This window comes from Puma concolor, chromosome B2 (assembly GCF_028749965.1).
Source record: "Puma concolor isolate L17-30 chromosome B2, mPumCon1.1.hap2, whole genome shotgun sequence".
NCBI lineage: Eukaryota > Metazoa > Chordata > Mammalia > Carnivora > Felidae > Puma > Puma concolor.
Window position 1 is genome coordinate 5,408,409 of NC_141671.1, and position 16,738 is coordinate 5,425,146.

At 46.1% G+C, this 16,738-nt stretch overlaps 1 protein-coding gene across 1 annotated transcript in view; it reads left to right on the forward strand.

The window, feature by feature from the left end:
* Positions 1-16,738, forward strand: part of KIAA0319 (KIAA0319 ortholog) — a 121,848-nt gene that overhangs the window by 34,807 nt on the left and 70,303 nt on the right. The window contains 8 exon segments of the mRNA XM_086705990.1: positions 9,847-10,007; positions 14,508-14,555; positions 14,558-14,590; positions 14,593-14,693; positions 14,696-15,142; positions 15,933-15,995; positions 16,428-16,483; positions 16,635-16,728. Of these exon segments, the coding sequence (XP_086562116.1) occupies positions 9,953-10,007; positions 14,508-14,555; positions 14,558-14,590; positions 14,593-14,693; positions 14,696-15,142; positions 15,933-15,995; positions 16,428-16,483; positions 16,635-16,728 (897 nt within the window). The 5' untranslated portion in view covers positions 9,847-9,952.

Consider the following 16,738-nt stretch of genomic DNA (forward strand, 5'->3'; position numbering starts at 1 on the left):
TATAGCCACCTCCTGACTTTACCTTAGGTCACCTTCACTCCTTTCCAGTCTCTTAGTCCACAACAGCTCAACAACACTAGGCCCTTTGAGGCCCCCTTCCACCACCACCCCCCGCGACTGGCCCGTGATGGTTGTAGGGTGGGCAGCAGCCTTGTTCCAAGTCGTCAAGGACAGCTGTCAGTGAAGTTGAACAGGAGGCCTTCTTGTGATTTGTTTTCTGACGAAAACTCAAAAGCAAGGTCTGGTAGTTCCAAAACTCCCCTTCCACAGAATGCTGTGTTCAATATTGTTTATAGGCTGCTTGTTCTTTCCAGTTGCCTCTCATAAAGTTAATTTGTTTATGAGGACCCACAAAATGGAGGCTGCCTCAGTGGCCCAGCCCATCACAAATCTAAACCTAAGTCACCCTGCACTTAGGGAAACATCTGTTCAAGAACACCTAATAAACCAATCGCAATCTTCAAACAGCTTTAGCAAGCTTACCTTATGCTAGAAAATAGTTCCTGCTAGCCTTAGGAGGAGTCTTCCCATCTCTTAGCCAATCATGCCTTCTTCTCTTGTTGCCCATTCTAATGCCTGTAGGGGTGAAAAAAGTTTCTTTCTACCCTTCTAGTTTCTTTGGATGGTCTAATAATCAAATTGATATAAGGCAGATCAATAGGAGAAAACCTTATTTCATATGTGTGGGAGCCCCATAAAAATATGAGACTCCAAAAGCAAGCCAGGTAGTTAAAACTTATATAACATCCTGAGGTAAGGAAAGGGGTAGGGGTTTAGGGACCCAATGGGGGAGAAGGGCCATTTACAGGAAAGGAGAAGGGGCTGTCTGGAAAACAAAGGTTGCCCTCTCATACAGATCCGTTTCTTAGGTGAAAAGCTATCTCTGGCAATAGCTCTCTTCCTCATAGAGGCTCCTTTTCCAAAGTAAATATAGGCGGCTGAGGAGGAAGTAAAGAGCTTTTCGTGAATCTGCTAGGTATTGATCACCTTTAGCTCAAAATAATCCTCGTGCCAAAGTGGCATGCTTTGGGGTGACAGGTTCTGCTCCCCTTAATTCTCTTTTTTTTTCAATATATGAAATTTATTGTCAAATTGGTTTCCATACAACACCCAGTGCTCATCCCAAAAGGTGCCCTCCTCAATACCCATCACCCACCCTCCCCTCCCTCTCACCCCCCATCAACCCTCAGTTCTCAGTTTTTAAGAGTCTCTTATGCTTTGGTTCTCTCCCACTCTAACCTCTTTTTTTTTTTTTTCCTTTCCCTCCCCCATGGGTTCCTGTTAAGTTTCTCAGGATCCACATAGGAGTGACAACATATGGTATCTGTCTTTCTCTGTATGGCTTATTTCACTTAGCATCACACTCTCCAGTTCCATCCATGTTGCTACAAGAGGCCATATTTCATTCTTTCTCATTGCCACGTAGTTCTCCATTGTGTATATAAACACAATTTCTTTATCCACTCATCAGTTGATGGACATTTAGGCTCTGTCCATAATTTGGCTGTTGTTGAGAGTGCTGCTATAAACATTGGGGTACAAGTGCCCCTATGCATCAGTACTCCTGTATCCCTTGGGTAAATTCCTAGCAGTGCTATTGCTGGGTCATAGGGTAGGTCTATTTTTAATTTTTGAGGAACCTCCACACTGTTTTCCAAAGTGGCTGCACCAATTTGCATTTCCACAAACAGTGCAAGAGGGTTCCCATTTCTCCACATCCTCTCCAGCGTCTATAGTCTCCTGATTTGTTCATTTTGGCCACTCTGACTGGCGTGAGGTGATATCTGAGTGTGGTTTTGATTTGTATTTCCCTGATAAGGAGCAACGTTGAGCATCTTTTCATGTGCCTGTTGGCCATCCGGATGTCTTCTTTAGAGAAGTGTCTATTCATGTTTTCTGCCCATTTCTTCACTGGGTTATTTGTTTTTCGGGTGTGGAGTTTGGTGAGCTCTTTATAGATTTTGGATACTAGCCCTTTGTCCGAGATGTCATTTGCAAATATCTTTTCCCATTCCGTTGGTTGCCTTTTAGTTTTGTTGGTTGTTTCCTTTGCTGTGCAGAAGCTTTTTATCTTCATAAGGTCTCAGTAGTTCATTTTTGCTTTTAATTCCCTTGCCTTTGGGGATGTGTCAAGTAAGAAATTGCTACGACTGAGGTCAGAGAGGTCTCTTCCTGCTTTCTCCTCTAGGGTTTTGATGGTTTCCTGTCTCACATTCAGGTCCTTTATCCATTTTGAGTTTATTTTTGTGAATGGTGTGAGAAAGTGGTCTAGTTTCAACTTTCTGCATGTTGCTGTCCAGTTCTCCCAGCACCATTTGTTAAAGAGACCGTCTTTTTTCCATTGGATGTTCTTTCCTGCTTTGTCAAAGATGAGCTGGCCATACGTTTGTGGGTCTAGTTGTGGGGGTTTCTATTCTATTCCATTGGTCTATGTGTCTGTTTTTGTGCCAATACCATGCTGTCTTGATGATTACAGCTTTGTAGTAGAGGCTAAAGTCTGGGACTGTGATGCCTCCTGCTTTGTCTTCTTCTTCAAAATTACTTTGGCTATTCAGGGCCTTTTGTGGTTCCATATGAATTTTAGGATTGCTTGTTCTAGTTTCGAAAAGAATGCTGGTGCAATTTTGATTGGGATTGCATTGGGGCGCCTGGGTGGCGCAGTCGGTTAAGCGTCCGACTTCAGCCAGGTCACGATCTTGCGCTCCGTGAGTTCGAGCCCCGCGTTGGGCTCTGGGCTGATGGCTCAGAGCCTGGAGCCTGTTTCCGATTCTGTGTCTCCCTCTCTCTCTGCCCCTCCCCAGTTCATGCTCTGTCTCTCTCTGTCCCCAAAATAAATAAACGTTGAAAAAAAAATTAAAAAAAAAAAAAAAGAAATGATTGGGATTGCATTGAATGTGTAGATAGCTTTGGGTAGTATTGACATTTTGACAATATTTATTCTTCCAATCCATGAGCACGGAATGTTTTTCCATTTCTTTATATCTTCTTCAATTTCCTTCATAAGCTTTCTATAGTTTTCAGCATACAGATCTTTTACATCTTTGGTTAGATTTATTCCTAGGTATTTTATGCTTCTTGGTGCAACTGTGAATGTCAGTTTCTTTATTTGTCTTTCTGTTGCTTCATTATTAGTGTATAAGAATGCAACTGATTTCTGTACATTGATTTTGTATCCTGCGACTTTGCTGAATTCATGTATCAGTTCTAGCAGACTTTTGGTGGAGTCTGTCGGGTTTTCCATGTATAATATCATGTCATCTGCAAAAAGCGAAAGCTTGACTTCATCTTTGCCAATTTTGATGCCTTTGATTTCCTGTTGTTGTCGGATTGCTGATGCTAGAACTTCCAACACTATGTTAAACAACAGCGGTGAGAGTTGGCATCCCTGTCGTGTTCCTGATCTCAGGGAAAAAGCTCTCAGTTTTTCCCCATTGAGGATGATGTTAGCTGTGGGCTTTTCATAAATGGCTTTTATGATGTTTAAGTATGTTCCTTCTATCCCGACTTTTTCAAGGGTTTTTATTAAGAAAGTTTGCTGAATTTTGTCAGATGCCTTTTCTGCATTGATTGACAGGATCATATGGTTCTTATCTTTTCTTTTATTAATGTGATGTATCACATTGATTGATTTGTGAATGTTGAACCAGCCCTGCATCCCAGGAATGAATCCCACTCGATCATGGTGTATAATTCCTTTTATATGCTGTTGAATTCGATTTGCTAGTATCTTATTGAGAATTTTTGCATCCATATTCATCAGGGATATTGGCCTGTAGTTCTCTTTTTTTACTGGGTCTCTGTCTGGTTTAGGAATCAAAGTAATACTGCCTTCATAGAATGAGTCTGGAAGTTTTCCTTCCCTTTCTATTTTTTGGAATAGCTTGAGAAGGATGGGTATTATGTCTGCTTTAAACGTCTGGTAGAACTCCCCTGGGAAGCCATCTGGTCCTGGACTCTTATTTGCTGGGAGATTTTTGATAACTGATTCAATTTCTTCGCTGGTTATGGGTCTGTTCAAGCTTTCTATTTCCTCCTGATTGAGTTTTGGAAGTGTGTGGGTGTTTAGGAATTTGTCCATTTCTTCCAGGTTGTCCAGTTTGTTGGCATATAATTTTTCATAGTATTCCCTGATAATTGCTTGTATCTCTGAGGGATTGGTTGTAATAATTCCAGTTTTCACTTATGATTTTATCTACTTGGGTCATCTCCCTTTTCTTTTTGAGAAGCCTGGCTAGAAGTTTATCAATTGTGTTTATTTTTTCAAAAAACCAACTCTTGGTTTCGTTGATCTGCTCTACAGTTTTTTTTAGATTCTATATTGTTTATTTCTGCTCTGATCTTTATTATTTCTCTTTTTCTGCTGGGTTTAGGCTGTCTTTGCTGTTCTGCTTCTATTTCCTTTAGGTATGCTGTTAGATCTTGTATTTGGGATTTTTCTTGTTTCTGGAGGTAGGCCTGGATTGCAATGTATTTTCCTCTCAGGACTGCCTTCGCTGCATCGCAAAGCATTTGGATTGTTGTATTTTCATTCTCGTTTGTTTCCATATATTTTTTAATTTCTTCTCTAATTGCCTGGTTGACCCACTCATTCTTTAGTAGGGTGTTCTTTAACCTCCATGCTCTTGGAGGTTTTCCAGACTTTTTCCTTTGGTTGATTTCAAGCTTCATCACATTGTGGTCTGAAAGTATGCATGGTATGATCTCAATTCTTGTATACTTATGAAGGGCTGTTTTGTGACCCAGTATGTGATCTATCTTGGAGAATGTTCCATGTGCACTCGAGAAGAAAGTATATTCTGTTGCTTTGGGATGGAGAGTTCTAAATATATCTGTCAAGTCCATCTGATCCAATGTATCATTCAGGTCCCTTGTTTCTTTATTGACCGTGTGTCTAGATGATCTATCCATTTCTGTAAGTGGAGTGTTAAAGTCCCCTGCAATTACCACATTCTTATCAATAAGGTTGCTTATGTTTGTGAGTAATTGTTTTATATATTTGGGGGCTCCCATATTCGGCGCATAGACATTTATAATTGTTAGCTCTTCCTGATGGATAGACCTTGTAATTATTATATAATGCCCTTCTTCATCTCTTGTTACAGCCTTTAATTTAAAGTCTAGTTTGTCTGATATAAGTATGGCTACTCCAGCTTTCTTTTGACTTCCAGTGGCATGATAAATAGTTCTCCATCCCCTCACTCTCAATCTGAAGGTGTCCTCAGGTCTAAAATGAGTCTCTTGTAGACAGCAAATAGATAGGTCTTGTTTTTTTTTTATCCATTCTGATACCCTATGTCTTTTGGTTGGAGCATTTAGTCCATTTATGTTCAGTGTTATTATAGAAAAATATGGGTTTAGAGTCCTTGTGATGTCTGTAGGTTTCATGCTTGTAGCAATGTCTCTGGTACTTTGTCTCACAGGATCCCCCTTAGGATCTCTTGTAGGGCTGGTTTAGTGGTGACGAATTCCTTCAGTTTTTGTTTGTTTGGGATGACCTTTATCTCTCCTTCTATTCTAAATGACAGACTTGCTGGATAAAGGATTCTCGGCTGCATATTTTTTCTGTTCATCACATGGAAGATCTCCTGCCATTCCTTTCTGGCCTGCCAAGTTTCAGTAGAGAGATGGGTCACGAGTCTTATCGGTCTCCCTTTATATGTTAGAGCACGTTTATCCCTAGCTGCTTTCAGAATTTTCTCTTTATCCTTGTATTTTGCCAGTTTCACTGTGATATGTCGTGCAGAAGATCAATTCAAGTTACGTCTGAAGGGAGTTTTCTGTGCCTCTTGGATTTCAATGCCTTTTTCCTTCCCCAGATCAGGGAAGTTCTCAGCTATTATTTCTTCAAGTACACCTTCAGCACCTTTCCCTCTCTCTTCCTCCTCTGGGATACCAATTATGCGTAGATTATTTCTCTTTAGTGCATCACTTAGTTCTCTAATTTTCCCCTCATACTCCTGGATTTTTTTATCTCTCTTTTTCTCAGCGTCCTCTTTTTCCATAATTTTATCTTCTAGTTCACCTATTCTCTCCTCTGCCTCTTCAATCCGAGCCATGGTCATTTCCATTTTATTTTGCAGCTCGGTTATAGCATTTTTTAGCTCCTCCTGACTGTCCCTTAGTCCCTTGGTCTCTGTAGCAATAGATTCTCTGCTGTCCTCTATACTGTTTTCAAGCCCAGCGATTAATTTTATGACTATTATTCTAAATGGACTTTCTGTTATATTGTTTAAATCCTTTTTGATCAGTTCGTTAGCTGTCGTTATTTCCTGGAGATTCTTTTGAGGGGAATTCTTCCGTTTCGTCATTTTGGATAGTCCCTGGAGTGGTGCCCAACTGAGGGGCACTCCTCCTGTGCTGTCTTGAATACCTTGCACTGCCAGCCTTGTGGTGCTGGGGATCTGGCGTATTAGCTGGGGTGGATAGGCAAGGTGCACAGGGGCGGGAGGGGCAGGTTCAGCTCGCTTCTCCTTCGGTGATCTGCCTCGGGAGGGAGTCAGCTTCCGGAGGGAGTCAGACCCGCCGCTGGAGGGATGAATCCGCAGAAGCACAGCGTTCGTTGTTTGCATCATGCAAGCCAATTCCCTGGCAGGAACCGGTTCCCTTTGGGATTTTGGCTGGGGCATGGGCGAGGGAGATGGCGCTGGCGAGCGCCTTTGTTCCCCGCCAAGCTGAGCTCTGTCGTCCAGGGCTCAACAACTCTCCCTCCCGTTGTCCTCCAGCTCTCCCGTTCTCCGAGCAGAGCTGTTAGGTTATAACCTTCCAGATGTCAAGTCCCGCTGGTTGTCGGAACACACTCCGTCCGGCCCCTCCGCTTTTGCCAGCCAGACTCGGGGGCTCTGCTTGGCCGGTGGGCCGCCCCTCCGCCCCGGCTCCCTCCCGCCAGTCCGTGGAGCGCGCACCGCCTCGCCGCCCTTCCTACCCTCTTCCGTGGGCCTCTCGTCTGCGCTTGGCTCCTGAGACTACGTTCTGCTGGTGTTCTGGCAATTTTCTGGGTTATTTAGGCAGGTGTGGGTGGAATCGAAGTGATCAGCAGGATGCGGTGAGCCCAGCGTCCTCCTACGCCGCCATCTTCCCGAAAGCCCCCCTTCATTCTCTGTTAAACTTGCTCTTGCCCCAAATCCCTCAGGAAGAGTGCTCCAGGGCCTGTGAGGCACTAAATGGCCCCCAGTCCATGGATTGTTTTCCCTTGAATAAAGGACGTCAAGTTTATTTTGAAATTGTTGTAGTTTCGTCATTCGTATCTCTCACCTTCCTTAGATTACCACATCATTGAATGACTGGCTGCAGAGGCCAGTGTCCAGGTGTGACCCATTCTTTGTTATCCCTCCTCCTACGCTCATGAATTTCTAACGGTACTGGGTTGCTTCTAGAAAAGGTGGTGGGAGGAGGGAAGACGAAGAGTCTTGTGTTCTCACAAAAGGCTGAGTGTATTTGTGAATTGTGAGGAAAGGAAGGTGTGGGTGGGGAAAGGGTGGTGTAGACTGGAAGTCCAATGTAGTTCACAGGAACATAGCAACTTGCAACCCACAGCAGGGTTCTGACACGCTCATTAGGAAGCCCTTATCGATGTGTGCTTACCCGCGGGGGATTTGTTATGTACTTGAAATAACAAATACTTGGGAGTCTAGACCTCCTAGTCAGCTAGTCCTCTTGTTCAACCATAGACCCCAACAGTTAAAACCAGGAATAGACAAGACTCCCTTAACTTGTGCCCTGCCTGAAACCCATTCTTATTTCTGAGGCATTGACGATGTTTTGCAATGACCAGAACGTTCCACCTGCCAGGCCAGAAAAGCCCTGGTAGTGGTGGGAGGATGCCCAGAAGACCATACCCCACAGGTCCCCTTCCCTGCCCATGGTCGTGTGCTGAGTATCTACTGACTCCCGGCCATGATCACGTGCTCTCTGCCTGCTCTCTTGCGTGTCCCCCTGAACCTCTCCCTATAAAACTCCTGGTGTCCATCTTGCCAGCAGAGAGGTCAGTTGTTAAGGCTTGAGCCTGCCACCTCCCCCAAAGTAAATCTCTCCCGTTCTCTTTTCCAGACCCTCCTCTCTTGGGTTATTGGCTCCTCTTACAACGAGTTTATCTGACTTTGTTCTGCAGTGGTGCTTTCCATTTGTCCAGCCCCCTCGGGATTCCTGGTGGGGGAACAGTTGGCTGACGCATCACACCAGGGCTCACCTGTTCGTTTCCTGAGTTAGTGATAACCGGTAACACTAGAACTGGTTTTTCAGTCTTGGGCAAGTCAGTGAACTTGCCTGAGCTTCAATTTCATCATTTTTAAAGCAGAGATAATAATATTGCCTGGGTTGTTATGAAGATCACACTGAAGAAAGTGCCAGACAAAGATAAAGTTTCAATGTTCGTTGACTCTAAGACAGCAGCGATTATAAGATGCATCATTTTTTAAAATAACACTAAGGAAGAAGAAGCTCCTGTCTGTTACACACAGCACAGCAGTTTCTTGTCATTTAGAAAATTTCTGCACATTGAAATAGATTTATTTAGGCAGATTGTTTTGTATCATAAATCATTCTTGCGCATTTATAAAAAGGAACTGTAAGCGAGTAGAAATTAAGGCAGTCTTAACTTTCCTCACCATCTTGACCCACTTCTGCGGTATCACTTGTCAAGCTAGTTAGTGCCAAATTTCCCCCATACAGTATTGCCTGTGTACCATCATGAGCGTTTGGGGATGCAATATTTCTTTTTTTGTTTTTAATTTTTTTAATGTTTATTTATTTTGGAGAGAGAGAGACAGAGTGCGAGTGGGAGAGGGACAGAGAGAGAGGGAGACACAGAATCCGAAGCAGGCTCCAGGCTCTGAGCTGTCAGCACAGAGCCTGATGGGGGCTTGAACTCCCGGACCTCAAGATCATGACTTGAGCCGAAGTTGGACGCTTAGCCGACTGAGCCACCCAGGCACCCCAGGGATGCAATATTTCTTAAAAGAATGCTTCATATTATCTTTCTTCCAAGCCTTTGAGACCAGTTCTGCATTATCAACACACACACACAAGCAGTGGCATCTGTCTCCTGTCCAGTGCTTGGCTATCTTAAGACATCTTGATTTCAGGGATGGTACACGTATGGAAATGCTTACCTGTTAGAACTGATGAAATATAGTAGTATGATTTCATATTATTTCATAGGTTTGGGCTTGTAAGGGGAGAAAGTGTTGTGGAGGAAGAATCCTCTGTCCTTTAAGGTCCTTCTAGCTAGACCAAGAATCAAATTGACATGAGACAGAGTAACAGGAAGAAGTCAAACTGAATAGTGTATGTACATGTGGGGAATCCACACAGAAGTGGAAATTCCAAAGACAGTCAGGCAATAATATTCAGCTTATATGAGCTGAGGGGAGGAGGGTGGGGGTCTGAGGATACCACGGGGAGCAAGACCATTAGCAGGAGGGTGAAGAAAGGTGTTTGGAAAACACAGGTGCCCTGTTACATAGAGAAGTTTCTTAGGCAAAGAGGAATCTTTGTTAATAGCTCTCGTCCTGGTACAAGCAGGCATTTGAGGGGAGATAAAGAGCTTTTCCGGGATCTGCTGGGTTTGGATTGCTTTTAACTCAAAATAATGTTCATGGCACAGTGGCCCATTTGGGGGCTGCCTGCCGTTGGCCCCTATCAGAGCATGAAACCCTCTGCCTCTTCTTAGGAACTGTTCTTGCTGTTTGAACAGAATTGGGGTGGATCGTTTGCCTGGGATAGGGCCCTATGGTGTTAACAGGGCAGGCTTCCCACTGACATGAATAAACGATAGAAGTAATTTTGTATGTTTCCTCATCTGCCTATTCTTTTTCTTCCTTCTTGTCTGCTTTCTGATTTTCCTTTGAGGTTCCTGAGGCCGAATCTGGTTCCTAGGAAACATCAAAGGGAGCCTGCACCAGAGGCCTCTCAGGATGTGCCCGGAAGCCTGCGTCCATCCACTGTGTGGGACGGAATGACACCCCCCATGAGTGTGCTGTCTCCGTTGCTGTTTCTGGTGACCGTCGCAAGTAGGAAGCCATTCCCTTGGAGCCGCTAGCATCACACAGGAGCTTCCTGTCTTTGGCTTAAACAACTCAGATCAGCACGGAATGCAGGGGCTCTGTGTTTGCTTTGCAACAGAATCATTTGGCCAAAGGCAGGAAGGCAGCCCTCACGCACGCGTGGTTTTCTGGAAACAGGAATTTAAATAGTTTTTTATTGTCATGACTATTTTTGAAAAAATAAAGTTCCATTTCATGTACACTAGGAAAACTTTATATATTTATTTAAAATAATCACAATAGGTGATGTTTTTGGAGAGCAAATGACCACACTCTCTTTTATCCTAAATCTTTATTTTCATATATTCTGCTTGCCTACTGTGGACTCACTCATGATATGAAGTCACTGTTGAGCAGCAATTATTCTGTTAACCCACATGCTGGCTAGGCCAGCTAGGGCCCCTTTGAATTTACCAAGGACTGAGGGCAGAGCTATGGCCAGGGAAACCGATTTTATGTCCGGAGTTTATCAAAGTGTGGTGAAGCCATAATAAGGCTTACCTGGGTTAAAAAAAAGTAATTTTTTTTTTCAATTGAGTAAATGTAAAGATCTAATTAGCCTTGTTCGAGGCTTCACGAATTGGGCAGAAGGCTTCTAGCAGACCGAAGGGAGCTCTAAGGGGCTGTACAGAATGGAAGGACTTTATAGGCAGAAGGAGGTGAGATCACCTTCCCTTGGGGGAAGTCAGGGAATCTTATCATGCAGATGACCTCACTAGTGGGATCAGGACGTTCCAGACCGATTGGTTTAAAATTACACTCAATGGAAGAGGCTGAATCTGCAGTTAAATTAGGTAGTTAGTCTCAGTGGGTCTTAACATAAGTGACTCCATTTGGGGCCTGTTTGTTTTCAACACCAAGAGTGACCCTTGTTAAAATACAGCTTTGGGGCACCTGTTAGGCCCAGTTGGTTAATGATTTTGGCCGAATCATTGATTTCGGCTCAGGTCACCATCTCATGGTTTGTGGGATTGAGCCCCGTGGGCTCTGTGCTGACAGGGCAGGGCCTGCTTGGGATGCTCTGTCTCCCTCTCTATCTCTTTCCTTCCCCCTCTTGCATGCACTCTCAAGATAAATAAACTTAAATAAAAAAAAAAATGTTTTATCTGCATCCAGACCTATTGAACTAGAATGCCTAGAGGGTGTGGCTCAAGGGTTTGAAGCAGCTTGCTTGCTTGCTTATTTAAAAGTTTATTTGGGGCGCCTGGGTGGCGCAGTCGGTTAAGCGTCCGACTTCAACCAGGTCACGATCTTGCGGTCCGTGAGTTCGAGCCCCGCATCAGGCTCTGGGCTGATGGCTCAGAGCCTGGAGCCTGTTTCCGATTCTGTGTCTCCCTCTCTCTCTGCCCCTCCCCCGTTCATGCTCGTCTCTCTCTGTCCCAAAAATAAATAAACGTTGAAAAAAAAAATTTAAAAAAATAAAATAAAAGTTTATTTATTTTGAGAGAGAAAGAGCACAAGCAGGAGAGGGACAGAGAGAGAGAGGGAGAGGGAGAGAGAGAGAGAGAATCCCAAGCAGGCTCTGCACTGTCAGCACAGAGCTTGACATGAGGCTCAAACTCACGAGCCGTGAGATCATGATCTGAGCTGAAGTTGGACGCTTACCAGACTGAGCCACCGAGGTGCCCCATGAAGCAGCTGACTTATTACGAGCACTGTTGTAGAGTATGTAGGGGCTACTGCAGGAAGTGCTACCACTGGAAGAGCCCTGTCATTCCTCATAGATTACTAATGTTTAGGCACTCTTTTTTTTTTCTCACAAATCCCCACTTTTGCATTCCTCTTTGTCTTTTTCTTGTGATTCTTCCATTAATTTAAAATTCCTGCGTTCCTGAGCCCCCATAATGTTATTTGCAGTTTGCTTGTCTTCCCTCTCTATCCTCTGTACCTTTGACAAAATGCTGATGATGATTTCATTGATTTGTCAACCATCATGGGGTTCCTACTTCCGTCACAGATCGGGCTGGGACTGTGGAGAACATAGGAACATGGGAGAGTGTTCTCTGGTCTCTTCGCGAGCTGTGTTGAGTGAGTCTTCTAGAGTCTGAAGTAATTATGGCAACTTGGCCTCACGGAAGAATGGTTAGTTGCTGGAAACCTTTTCAAACTTCTTTATTTAGCATTAAGATCTCTGCAGAAGGTATGTCTGTCTATACAGACCATTCAGGTGGTTTTTGCAGAGCAAACAGGTGATCTACCCGAGGAGTGTATGGAAGTCTGTACCTGATTGAAAACTGCTTTAAGCTTTGTCAAGGCTTCTGCCTTGGAAAGTTCTTCTCAGACACTTGCTCCAGGATTACAGCCTTCTTTCTGTACAGTGGTTTCCTTGACACAGTTTTACAAGTTGGCATTTGAGCTACCTGGTGGCCTACGCCAGAAAGGAAACATGGCAGCTTCTAGGGATCATTCTGTTCAAAAGATGGTCTAACAGTTTTTCAAGGGAAATAAAGTCTATCCTACCATATGTGTCTGAAAGAAATTTCTAGACTGGGTCTTCATTTAAAGGCCATTCAGGGACATAGTGGTATCTTTACAAATAAAGGCAATATTTTTCAGAGTAGATGTGGGAGTCCAAGATTATCTGTCTGTTCTACACCCTTCATCATCTCTTGATTTTAATTAGAGATGCTAGTTTTTGTTTTATGTTCAACTGGAGGTTTTTTCCCTCTCTATATCTGAGGTGAAGCTTTTTTTTTAGAAAATAAAAGGCTAAAACTACTAAGGTAATTTTTAAAAAGTAGATTTACATTGGAGAAAATGTCATTTCAGTTGAATTAGTTTGGTGCTAGCTTACTCATGGGGAAAGATGCATATCTATTATACCTAATTCCTATTAAATTGGACCAATTAGACTTTCCTCTAGAGTCACTGAACAATTTTTTTGATGTTTATTTACTTAGAGTGCATGCGTGCGAGTGCAGAGGAAAGGGGCACAGGGAGAGAGAGAGAATCCCAGGCAGGCTCCATGCTCTGCACAGAGCCCAACGTGAGGCTCCCATCTCACAACTGTGAGATCATGACCTGAGCTGAAATCAAGAGTTGGGTGCCTAACCGACTAAGCCACCCAGGTGCCCCGGCATTGAATGATTCATTCATTCATTCATTCATTCATTCGTTCATTTTTTAATGTTTATCTTGAGAGAGAGAGCATGAGCAGGGGAGGAGCAGAGAGAGAGGGAGACACAGAATCCGAAGCAGGCTCCAGGCTGAGCTGTCAGCATAGAGCCCGACATGGGGCTCAAACCCACCAACCGCCAAGTCAGGACCTGAGCCGAAGTCAGACATGTAACCAACAGAGCCGCCCTAGGCGCCCCGAACAATTGTCAAAAACTTGATGATGTGTGTACAGGTAAAAGTAGAGATGACTCTTACACTGTATTTAACCATTTCTCTTACCTCCAGTTAGAAGTACTATCACCATGAGGAAAGTAACAGTTTCCCGACAGAGCCCTCACTAGGAAAGAGATCTCTATCAATACATAAAAAGAATAAAAAAGTGACTTTGCCCTTGGATTTCAGGGAATGACAAACTGCTGCCGAAGGTTCTGAAAGTGTCAGTTTCTGTCATTTTGTCGTGGACGGGTCACCACACTTGTGGCCCTGCACGACCGTGTCTGCAGGCCACACGGGGGGGTGGCACGGCCCTGATACCGGTCGTCTTTGCCGACTGAAAGCATTTGTAGCTCATTATTTAGAGTCTGATTGAAGCTCGTTGTTACATACCCAATGTATTGAGGACAAGTTTTTCTCTCCTTTGAGATTTCCCTGTCAATTGATCAATCATCAGAATCACCCGTGAGACAAAAAATAAAATCAGTTTAGGGACAGCTGGGTGGATCAGTCCATCGAGGGTCCGACTCTTGATTTCGGCTCAGGTCATGATCTCACGGTTTATTAGTCCAAGCCCCACATCAGGCTGTGTGCTGACTGCATGGAGCCTGCTTGGGATTCTGGCTGCCTCTTTCTGCCCCTCCCCTGCTTCTCTCACGTGTGCATGCTCTCCCTCCCTCTCTCTCTCTTTCTCAAAAATAAATAAAATAAACTTTAAATAAATTAAAAAAAAAAAAAGAGCTAGTTGTTACAGACCTAGACTGAGGACAGGTTTTTCTCTCCTTTGAGACTTCCTGGCAAGTGATCTATCATCAGAATCACCTGTGAGACTAAAAAAATCAATTTAACAACAGGAATATGGTGCTGTTCTTTAGGTAAACCTTTAATACCTGAATTTTGGGTGAGGAGCACGGCGCCACAAATAGTGTAAAAGCCATACCCAGCTGGGAAAGAATGCTTAGTAATTTCACGTAGTGAAATGACACGAGGAGGGCCTGGAAGGTACGATGGGCGAGGGGGGAGAATCCGGGGCGGGGCGGCCGGCGGGGGCGCGGCTGGGCTGTCGGCTGAAGGGGGTGCTTTCTGTAGGGGATGCTGGCTGCCGCCATATTCCTCACTGGAGACCTCTGTTTGCAGGTGGGGCCCGCGGCCAGTGCGCTGACGGGAGGAAGCACGCCAACGCTGTCCTTCGCCCGACGTGGAAACTACTAGAATCCTGCGGGGGACCGCACGGGCGCTTGCTGTCGCCGGCCCGCCTGTGACCTGGCCTGGTGGCCGGGGGCGGGGGGGGGGGGGTGCCGCTGCTACCTGGTGAGCTGCCCACCCTCGCTCGCTCGGAGAGCTGTGAGCCCCGCAGGGCGGGCCCCGTCGGGTCCCCGCTCACCTTTGTCCAGAGGCACGGCAGGGAGACGCTGCTGACCGGGGCCGCGGCGTCGGGACTCTGGGGGGAGGGACCCCCCCCCCCGAAGATCTCGGAAAGGACCCCCCTTCCTGGGCAGAGAGCGGGACACGATGACTACGGGGAGCCCGGTCCTGACCCCCTTCGTGTCCCCCAGGAGGCAGGAGCCCCTGGGGGGGGCGCCCAGGCGGGCCTCGACTCCTCCTCGGCTGGGGGCCCGCCGCTGAGGGAGCCCACAGGGACCCCGGCCCCCAGACACTCTTCCCGGAGCAGGCTGTTTCCCGCCTTCGTGAGGACTCCACCTGCAGGAGAGGAGTTGGGAAAGGAGACTTCTCCCACCCAGGAACCACCCAGCAAGAGCTCTGGAGACCAGGTGGGTGGGGGTGCTTGGGGGAGGGGGTCGTTGAGGGACGGGGTGCTGAGGTCGCCAGGCGCCACTACAGGCTGTACCGTCACAAGTAGGTGCCTCCTGGGGCGCCTGGGTGGCTCAGTGGATTAAGCATCCGACTTGGACTCAGGTCATGATCTCACGGTTTGTGATCTCACTCTTTGCTGGCAGCCTGGAGCCTGCTTCTGACTCAGTGTTTCTTCCCCGCCCCCAGTCACACGCTGTCTCTCTCTCTCAAAAAATAGAAAAAAAAAGACAAGACAAAAAGGTGCCTCCTAAGGGCACCCGCCTCCAGCAGCAGCAAGGGAGGTGGCTCCTAGCGCCTTCCCGGTTAACAAAACATCCCCTTCCTCTGCTGTCCTGTCAGGACCAGACACCTATAAGAATAGATGGTGTTTCTGCCTTCACCAGTCAGCCCCCTAATGATGACTTTAGTGCTTCTCCCTCTGGGTGCCTCTGCCAGTGTCTAAGGGGAACGATGATTTAGCAGACGTCCCTGGAGCCAGCCCACATGCACAGCCCGTGGTTACCACAGATGGAGTCACCTGGGCTAGGCCCACTTTGCCAAACTGGGACCTAGTATCTAACCCAGTTGCAGTTCACCCTTCCCCAGGACTGATCTTAAGAGGTCATTCTGGAATTTCCCCGTCTGCACCAGTGAGGTCATCCATTGAGACCCTTTTGTTCCCCAAAGGGAGGCCATCTTGCCTGAAATAGTCCTGTTTTTGTTCTTTATAATTTCTTTGTCCTGCATTTAAAACCTTTTTTTCTGTAGCCCTTTGGAGCTACTTTCTATTGCCGGATAGGGTGCTGCCCGATTCATGAATTGTTCGATAAGGTCAGTTAGATCTCAGAAACTTCCTCAGTTGAATTGTCGTAATTTAGCAGATTTGGCCCAGGAACGGAGGGCTCTGAACTGCACTTCTGAAGGCGTTCAGGGACGACGAGAAACACAGGCGTGGCACCCGTGAACCCCTTTCTGAGTTGTCTTTCTTGCCTTTCCCAAGGGCCCTGCGTAAGTTCCTCCCGGTTCTGGGCTCTGCCCTCCTTGCCCTGAGCTCCCGATCTCACTTGCTTTCCAAAGTTCCCCGTTTGTCTGAAATCACTCGCTCCACATGGGGGAACTGCCAGCAGTGTGGACACAATCCCCCAGGTGACTGGAAACCCCGGTCCTCGGCTCTGTCCCCACAGTCCACGTCGGGCGCTGCCGCCGGCAGCTGGAGCCCCCGTTTGTTGGGGTCCTGCTGAGTCAACCCCTTCCCCGGCCCAGACTCCACGCTGGGAAACGTTGGAGGTGCGCACAGGACTTCTCTCGGCCAGGACACGGTAACAGCACTCGGTGACTGCACGTTCGTTATTCGGGGGCACAGGCTTGCTTGTCGTGTCAGATGAAGGCTGGCGGAAAGACAAGGGCTCTCTGCATTCTGAAGAGTTAGGCACGTGACCTCTGGCGCACCTGCTTATTTTGCGTCTAAAGGATGGCAGTCCCGGGAGCTAAAGCCATCTCTACAAACGGCAACATCTTACTAAAACCACCTAGAATCGCAGTGGCTGTTACGAGGAACGTTCCAGTGAGAGAAG